General features: G+C 38.0%; 1 protein-coding gene across 1 annotated transcript; it reads right to left on the bottom strand.

The window, feature by feature from the left end:
* Positions 1–4,587: 4,587 nt before the first annotated feature.
* Positions 4,588–9,817, bottom strand: LOC106548762 (vomeronasal type-2 receptor 26-like). The gene is made up of 4 exons (XM_014066209.2): positions 9,803–9,817; positions 9,412–9,639; positions 7,196–7,322; positions 4,588–5,489 (listed from the first exon to the last, which is right to left on the bottom strand). Exons 1-4 carry the CDS (start codon positions 9,815–9,817, stop codon positions 4,588–4,590), a joined length of 1,272 nt encoding a protein of 423 aa, XP_013921684.2.
* Between the last annotated feature and the right edge of the window lie 9 nt (positions 9,818–9,826).

Below are 9,826 nucleotides of genomic sequence, written 5' to 3' on the forward strand. Positions count from 1 at the left end.
TTAACCCTAAGTATACAGAGCATACATATAACATATACGCTCAGAAAAATGAACATGTCTACCACACAAATATATACTCTTATTCTTGTCAACAAGTTTAATATTTGGCAGCACAGAGATTGGAAAGCAGGGAAATAATTATAGCTCTTTGGTAAATTATCTAAAATTGATGAATCCTCTATAGCATTTCTGAAAATTGTTTTTGTTATCTTCCCCTTGAAAGTTTATTATAACTGGTTTGGTTGTAAATAAAACTTTTTGTGCCAGATTTCATTTCTATTAACATGCATTACTGCAAAGAGCTATTTTTTATCTTCAGAGAGACAAATGTAGGCACTAGAAATTAGGCAAAAATTTGGAACAGCAGTGCTATATGTCTGAATATACTTAAAATACTGGAATGACAGAAGCTATAAGATATATAAACACATCTACTTTGGGATGACCCCTTGCCATCAACTTTTTCATCATCATCCCCAGCATTGTCATCAGCATTTTAAAGCAACCTCAGTGAAAATATGGAATGTTCACCTCATTCCTTCCTTCAGCTTTCTTAGATTTAATGTATGCAGGGAATTATGGCCCATGCCTTGGTCGATTCCGGGGCTACCACAAACTTTATGGATGCAGCGTTTGCTACAGCATACGATGTCCCTCTGTTTCCGGTGGACCCACCGATGCGGGTCGAGACTATTAATGGCCGGTTGCTTCTGTCTGGGCCTGTCAGGGCCACCATGCAGCCTTTGTGCCTGATTCTCGGGGAGCACGAGGAGGCCATCCAATTTTATGTTACTTCGGCCCTGCATTTCCCAGTGGTCTTGGGCTTGGCTTGGCTGCAGGAGCACAACCCTCAGATCTACTGGCCATAAAATCTGATCACGTTCTCTTCCCTGCAATGCTTTGACCACACTCAGCAGGTCTGTGCGGCCCAGGTACCCAGCTCGCCCAAGGTGTCTGTGCTGCCAGGTTTAGCGGAGTTTGTGGATGTCTTCAGCAAGCAGGAGGCAGATTAACTGCCACCGCACTGGCCTTATGACTGTCCCATGGACCTGGTACCTGATGCGAAGCTCAGTACAGGTCATCTGTATTCCATGTTCGAGCCAGAGTTGGCCACATTGCAAGACTTTCTTGACAAGAACCTCACCCAGGGGTTTATCCAGCCTTTGTCTTCGCTCTTGTCTGCCCTGGTTTTGTTCGTGAAAAAGAAGACTGGGGAACTGAGACTTTGTTGCGATTACCGGCACCTGAATGCCATCACAGTACATAACCGTTACCCACTGCCCCTGATTCCTGAGTTGTTGGAGCGGCTCCGGGAGGCAACGATGTTTACAAAACTGGACTTGCGTGGGGCTTACAATCTGGTCTGAGTCAGGGCGGGGGACAAATGGAAGATGGCCTTTGGCATCCGGTATGGACATTTTGAGTACATGGTCATGCCATTCGGGTTGACCAATGTGCCGGCAGTCTTCCAACACTTTATGAATGACATCTTCCGGGACCTTTTGGATCAGTTTGTCGTCATTTACCTGGACGACATCTTGATCTACTTGACGTCCCAGAAGAATCATCAACAACACTTGGTTTCTGGTCTTGCAATGACTCTGAGAACATCATTTGTTCGCAAAACTGGAGAAGTGTCAGTTTTGGCAGACTACCATCGAGTTCCTGGGGCACTGTATCTCCCCTGAGGGAATTGTGATGGAGGAGGTGCAAGGTGGAGGCATTGCTCAGTTGGCAACCTCCTCAAAGTATGAAGGATGTGCAGAGACTCCGCGGGTTTGCCAACTATTACCGGACCTTCATCCCCAGCTTTGCTTTCTTGACCGCGCCCCTCACTTGGCTCCTGCAAAAGAAAGTGCCTTTTCGCTAGGGGCCCATGGAGCAACAGGCCTTTTATGAGGGAGCCGATCTTAAAGCACCCTGATCCCCATCATCCCTTTGTAGTGGAGGTGGACGCATCTGACATCACAGTGGGTGCGGTGTTACTGCAGGCTCATGCCCCTTTTCCCTTGCGCTTACTACTCTCAGAAACTCAATGTTTCCTAATGCAATTACACCATCTGAGAGAAGGAGTTGTTGGCTATCCAGGTGGTGTTTGAGGCCTGGAGGCATCACCTGGAGGGGGCTATCTTGGCAGGCTGGATTGCTGCCAAGGTCAGTCTGTGCTGGATTTCTGCCAAGATCTAGTCTGTGTATTAATAAATCCTTGAAGTATCTTTGCCTCAGTGTGCTTTGGTGTATGAAGAGAGGGAGTCAGAACACTTAGACATTATTTCTGCATGACATGTCTTGATGTCTGACTTTTTCCTTTCTATTGGAGGTTTGTATTTGCAACCTTCTTTGTTTATCTTCTTTCTTGTTACTCATTCTTTAATTGATACTGGAGTGTCATGCTTATGATTAATTAATACTCTTAATATATTTACTGAAACTATGAACTGCAATTCAGTACAAAATATTAAAAATAAATTGATGTACTTTGGTTTAAATATTGGTTGTGAAATCTGACATATTTGCTTACTAAGAGATCAAGTGAATTGAATTACTTTATTATTTTGGATCTTTCTTCTATTACCTGAGGAAGTACTATATGATAGAAAGAAGTTAGAAGCCAAGATTGGTTAAGTCAGTGTTTTTCAACCTTTTTTGTGCAAAGGCACATTTTTTTCATGAAAAAAATCACAAGGCATACTACCATTAGAAAATGTTAAAAAAAAAATAACTCTGTGCCTATATTGATTATACATAAAGTAATTCTCTTGAATAGGAATCAAATAAACAAAAAGAAATTATTTTATAATTGTTCATATTTCTGTTTACTTACTCAGTGCGAAACCTGGGCCTGTTTTTCTAAACACAAAGCTGATATTTGGGGCCGCAGGGACTTAATAGAGGCATCCCTGTGTCCCAAAAGCAACTTTCGGGACACAGAGATGTCCCGAGGCAAAAACACCCGGCGGGTGTTTTTCCCACGGCACACCTTACACTATGTCACGGCACACTAGTGTGCCGCGGCACAGTGGTTGAAAAACACTGGGTTAAGTAATATGACTTTAAAGTCATTATCAACTTTTAATGACCATATGGATATATTTTCTCCATGAGAATCAGTCCCACATTTGAATGCCTATGATGATTCTCAGACATCCAGGTCATAGTTGTATCAAAAATGGTTTTTATTTTGAAAAGGCAAGTAACTTTTTTTAATTTATTTTTTTGAGGAAGAAGAAAACAATTCGCTTTCTATCCTGGAAGTTCCATCAGTTGTATTGGATGGTGTTGGAGATGGAAGGACAATTATTGACAGTTGAGATTAGTTGGTTGTAGTGGTGGAATCTTTCCATTCCCACCAGGAATGGTAAGCAAACTTTTAACCCAATGGTGTAGAGTTCTGAGCAATGGTTCCAATCTGGAACCATTTTGTGTTCCAGTGGGTGATAAAAATTAAAATGGAAGTATGTGTTAGTTTTTCTGCAAGTTTCAATGTCAAAATCCTTGTCTTCCTTAACTGCACAACACAATCCAGGAAAACCAAACAGTTTTCCTTAGCATCTTCCCTTGTTGTGAACTTAATGCATCTGTCCACAAACCTGATGTGCTTCGTGAAGAAAGCTTCCACTTCCTTGCTTTAATCTTGACCCAAGTATCAACTACATACCTTTACCAGTAGGTGGATGGAATTCCTGTGAAGGAGTTTAGGGTTTTGGTTTCTACATCTTACATGTAGAAATTTGACATAATGGGGGACACAAGTAAATCCAAAACTCAGCCATCTTCATTGTATTTAAGATAGGCAGAAGTCCAACATGGCAGAAATATGTCCTGACTGAGATTACCTAATATACCTAATGATACCTAATGTGCTATCTTGTAGCAGATGTGTCTACATACACAACACCTGCTTCTGTTAACTGCTGTTCCTAACATCAAATCAACAAAGATTAATTCATTAATATTTAATTTGCCACATGATTTTGCATTGTTGTTCTTTAACAGACTAATACAGATATCTTATGTAATATGAGTACCTAAATATTTAAAGATAAATATTTCAATCTAGTTTTCCAATATAGTTTTCTTAAAAGGTAGATTGCAGTTTGACTTAAAAGAAAAAACAGTATGCAGATTTTTTCCCCCAATAAATAGTTATGAATCATGTATTTTATAAAACACTCAAAAAATAAACCACATATTTGCCACATATCTTTTTATTGTAAATTCAATTTGTCAATACCAGTACAATGAAAAGTAGTCTCATATAAACTGTTTCAAAATGTAAAGAATACTTCACCTGTATTTATTGGAGGAAAAGCTATATGATTATTTGCTTAACTTTATATTTTTCTTTTCTTAAATAAATGGAAAAAGTCAAGCTATCTGGTATTTTCCTATCCCTTGTCTTTGTATGTGGTGGGGGGATGGTGAAGGTTGGGGGTAAATCTCAAGGAGATACAAAGAAGTGTGATGGGGGTTAAATGTGGGCAAATAGTAGTAGGCTGCCCACAACATAGTAATATCATTATAGAGGACAGACTGAACATGTCTCATCTCTAGGTTCTATATAATAGCAAAATACGTTTTTAGTCTTCAGTAATTCCGTCTAATCAGTTGTTCTCTCTTGTTCAGCTCTGGCCTCAAGAGAATAATATAGCATTTGGGGGGAAAAATAAATCCCATCAAACCAGCACTGGAAGCAAAGATGGAGAAGATCTCCACAGCAACCATGTACTTTCCTTTGGTGCTCAAATAGGTTGGAACAAAAGACAGCCACACAGTGCAAAACACCAACATACTGAATGTGATGAATTTGGCTTCATTGAAAGTATCAGGTAACTTCCTGGCAAGGAAAGCCACAGAGAAGCTGATAATAGCCAGAAAGCCCAAGTAACCCAGGACACAATAAAACATAATCACTGACCCCTCGTTACACTGTATTATGATTTCTTCATTCACTGAATGAGTATCAGTCTCTACAAAAGGTGGAGAAGTCCACATCCATGAAATGCAAATGCATGCCTGAATCAGGGTGCAGAAAAAAAGGACTGAGATGGCCAGTCTTGTCCCCACCCATCTTCTCATCTTGGATCCAGGTTTGGTGGCTAAGAATGCCAAAACTACTGTGATAGTCTTTGCCAACACACAAGAAACTACCACTGAGAAGATGGTTCCAAAAGCAGCCTGTCGGATAAGACAGGTCACATGCTCAGGACGGCCAAGGAACAAGAACACACAGAGGAAGCAAAGCAGGAGGGACACCAGAAGTGTGTAAGTGAGGTTTCGATTATTGGCTACAACAATTGGACTGTTGTGATGCTTTAGGAATATTCCCAGCACCAGAACTGTAATCAAAGAAAATAAAAGGGCAGAGAAAGAAAAACTGATCCCAAGAGGTTCTCCATAAGATAAGAAACTTACATATCTAGGCAGACAGAAATTTTTGTTTTTATTTGGATAGAATTCATTTCTGCAGTTGTAACAATCTCTCATATCTGAAAAACAAAAAAAATTACATGGTTTCAATTCCTATATCAAATCTATGTTTTGTTGTTTGTTTGTTGGATTTATATGCCATCCTTCTCCCAAAGGACTCAGGGCGGCGTACAACATTAAAAAACACATATTATAAAAGTTAAAAAGGAAATTAAATAAAGTATCAAAAAACAAACCCAATTAATATTAACAATAACATTTTAAAAATTAGATTAAAATTAACAATTAAATTAATCATTTATTTTATTCTGTTCAGGCCAGGCCAGCTTCCTGCAGAAGCCAACTTTTTAGGATGAGTCAGAAGGACCAGAGGTCAGGGATTATGCGAAGCTCAGGGGGCAGCTCATTCCAGAGGGAAGACAATCCCACAGAGAAGGCTCTCCCCCTGGGGGTTGCTAGCCAACACTGTCTGGCCGACAGCACCCTGAAGAGTCCAACTCTGTGGGATCGCACTGGATGGTGGGAGACTACTGGTGGCAGTAGGTGGTCTCGCAGGTACCCTGGGCCTAAGCCATGGAGCTCTTTAAAGGTCAAATTAGTACCTTGAATCGCACCCGGAAAACAACTGGCAACCAGTGCAGGCTGCCTAAAACCCAATTGATATCACAAATATAGTTTCTAGAGCCTTCTCTTTGCCCCAATCAGCGGTCCAAATGGGTCATTTTCATTTTTTTTTCCTCTGAAGGGGATCCTAGGAATGTAATTTTATTATACTTCATTGTTTCAAAAAGTGATAATTGACTCTTGCTGTTATTAATTCTGATTGCGGAACCATTCAATTATTAATACTGAAAAATCTGCTATCTTCTTCTCATGATGACAACAATAACAATCATGATAATGACGACCTAAGGATCTATAGAGCTATCTTTTTTTCCACTTTCCCTCTCGTCTATTTTTTTCTCCTCTATCATTTCAAAAGATAACATTAACCTAAATGTATGTATCATTTGTCCTTTTCTAAGCATCTTCTTTGTATTCAACACTTTCCTCTAAACTTTTCAGCTCTGACAAAAGCAGAAAATTACTGATTTATCATTTTATGTATATCCTACCTTTTCTTTAACAGCTAAAGATGATATATTTAAAAGCATCTCTCATTTTACCTCCCTAATAATGGAGACCCAATCGATGGATCCATTTGAGAGAGACTACAGTAATCTTTGATTTACAACACTCTGTTTAGTGACCTTTTGAATTTACGATGGTACTGAAAAGCAACTTATAACTATTTTTCACACTTATGACCACACATCCTGATGGTCACATGATCAAAATTTAGATGCTTGGCAACTGACTCATATTTATTATGGTTGCAGTGTCCCCATACACTGCAACCATTATCGTACATATGTACATATCTTCATGTGATCACCTTTTGCAACCTTCTGACAAACAAAGTCAATGGGGAAGCCAGACTCACTTAACAACTCTGTTACTAATTTAACAACTGCAGTAAATCACTTAACAAATGTGGCAAGGAAAGTCATAAAATGAGACAAAAATCACTTAATAAATTTCTCACTTAGCAACAAAAAAATTCTGTATCAATAGTGGTAATGTCAAGAACTACCTGTAATTAAAAAAAACACTTCATAACCTCCATGATTGAATAGGAATTTAAAGCATATTTTCACAGGTTCACATCCAACATCTTCTAGATATAATTTTCTGTGCATAGCCATTTATTTATCTTAATTTTTACCTTCGTTCTCTGAAACCTTCCCATCTGGACATGGAATGCAGTCATAGCAACAGAATGGCTTCCCTTCCTTCACTTTCTTGCTAGTACCAGGTTGGCAATGTCCATTACATATCGAGATTGGCTGGACCTAATTAGAAATGTAAGAAGAGAGTAAATTTGAGAACAATCATCGATTAAAAATTCAATTGATTCTTGTTCTTCTCCTTTTGTTATTAGAGTTACAGAATAATAAGATTTGAAAGAGTTCACATTTCTTTGTCAAAATGCAATCCTGTAGATGGGATCTACTTCTGATCATCTGATTGCTATACAAAGATGAATAAGTATATGAATTTAAAAGCATTTTAATGTTTGAAAATATTTTTCACTGATTTCCAATATATTTTTGTTTATTAGATTTGTTTGATACATGTATTTTATTCAATGGACAAGATATGTCCATAATATGTCAAATATTTAATAATTTAAACTTTATCAAACCATGTTCTTTTCTGGTCAGACTTTGCACTTTCTTTTTTTAAAAAATCTACCAAATGCTTGGATAAATGGTAAAATAATGGCATCACCAAATGTCTAGACTTATATAAATTAGGTACATTATATTATTACACATGAATGCTGGATCATTGGAAGAGCATGAGAATCAAGACTCTTGCTTTGTACCAAACTATGCTATGAATATCTATAGGAATATAGTAATACATCTACAATATGCATGTGTTTGGGCATCAAGAGACAGTCGTACAAGCATTATTTAAATAAGGAAGACTACCATAAGTAAGTTTTGTTTCCAATAAGGAGCCAGATCCAGAAACCAGCTCAATGAAATCCACCAAATACACTGTAGTCTCTAAAACTTCTCCAGTTATTCCACAAACATGCCCATATTTATTAAAGGCACACAAGAAGGAAGAATAACAAGGAAGTGCTTGGCTATACCAATAACCAGCCAGATGTAGTAGAATGAATATGGTTAATCTTTAAGAAAACTAGAGCAGATCTAAGTCAACAGATTTGGGTGAAATCAGTTTTTATAGTAATTATGCAATCAAAGCTATTATGACAAATGATGCATGATTTGAAGAAAACCCATTGTGTTTGGACTAACTCCTTACATTTTAATATACAGTAAATTGTCTTTGGAATTATTTATTTTTGTTCTTAACCTCTCTGATTAAAAACTTTTAATAATTATGAGCATGCATTAGATTGAAAATTAGATGATAAGCCTGATGCTGCAGTTCAAGCCAAATAAGCTTGTGAGGACTGGAAAGTATGCTTATACATTTAGCAACATGTAAACTCATATGTATTTATTTTCACTAAATATGCACACCTGGAAAGATTGTAACCTAAAACCTAAATTTGTATGACTTTTTGAGCAGGAATGATTGTTCCTATTATTCTTAATAGTTTGGTTGAAAATTGGAGCAAAAGACTTTGTTCTCAAAAATAATTCAATGTATATTCTGCTTTACATTTCCATCAACACATTTTCAGACAATTTCAAAACATGCTCCAGATATTATTTCAGTAGACCTTCATTTGTTATACCATAGAATTCTATGTAGATTTCTGAGGATCCAGTGGCAGAACAAGATGCCAGACACAGATGTCCACTCCAGAGGAGGCCTCCCATCAGTTCACACCTTGCTGATGAAAGTTCAGACACGTTGAGCAGGCCATGTTGCAAGGATGCCAGACCATCACATCTCCAAACAGTTGCTTTATAATGAACTGTCTCAAGGAAAGCGATCACACGTGGGACAAAGGAAGTGTTACAAAGACACCTTGAAAACCTCCTTCAAGTCCCTGGAATTTGACACCACCTCCTGGGAAACCCTGGCACAAGATCAATCAATATGGTGCATGCCGATCCACCAAGGCTGCCAGACATCTGAGGACAGAAGAACAACCATAGCACAAGAGAAGCAAGCACTCTGAAAAGCCAGAGCTGCAAATGCTGCAACAATGATGCCCACAGATGTCTGTCCGACATGTAGCAAAATATTTCATGCCCATATAGGCCTTAACAACCACCTGCGGACACATTGTGCACCGCTCACATCCTGTTTGGTGTCAAGGTCCTCTTTGAACACTATAGACAAATATCATCAGCATCATTTGTTAAAACAGTTAGTTTATAGTACTTTTTTTCATTTTTAAATCAAAAATTATTAGGATTAATCATTAAACTGAAGAACAGTGAAACTTACTTGGTTAAACCAACTGTGCCATACTATGGCATCTTTGTTGATGGTCAATGTTTCTCCTAGAGAAGTTTCATGAGCCATTCTCCCAATTTTTCTTCTATGAAAAGATAGATTTGAGGAAGTAATCCAGTTTATAATGTCCATTCCAACTAATAACCTCCTGTTCTCATCAAAGGAGATATAGTCTCCAGCACTATTGTTAAATGAGACACTACTGAGAAAGTGATGAAGCTGGTTTGAAAATGAAAATTAAATTTAAGTGGGTTTTTTTTCTTTTCCCTGAAGAATCTCCCTTCCTTTTCCCTTCTTTTCTTTTCCATAAGGGAAACCATAATGTAGGAACACTTCCTATCAGCCTTTTGAATTTGTGTTGCTTAATGGGGAGAAATCATACTGAAGAATTTATCATTGTGTTACA

This window comes from Thamnophis sirtalis, unplaced genomic scaffold, assembly GCF_051295495.1.
Source record: "Thamnophis sirtalis isolate CommonGarterSnake01/CBP01778 unplaced genomic scaffold, rThaSir2_p1.2 scaffold_4, whole genome shotgun sequence".
In the NCBI taxonomy this organism is placed as follows: Eukaryota; Metazoa; Chordata; class Lepidosauria; order Squamata; family Natricidae; genus Thamnophis; species Thamnophis sirtalis.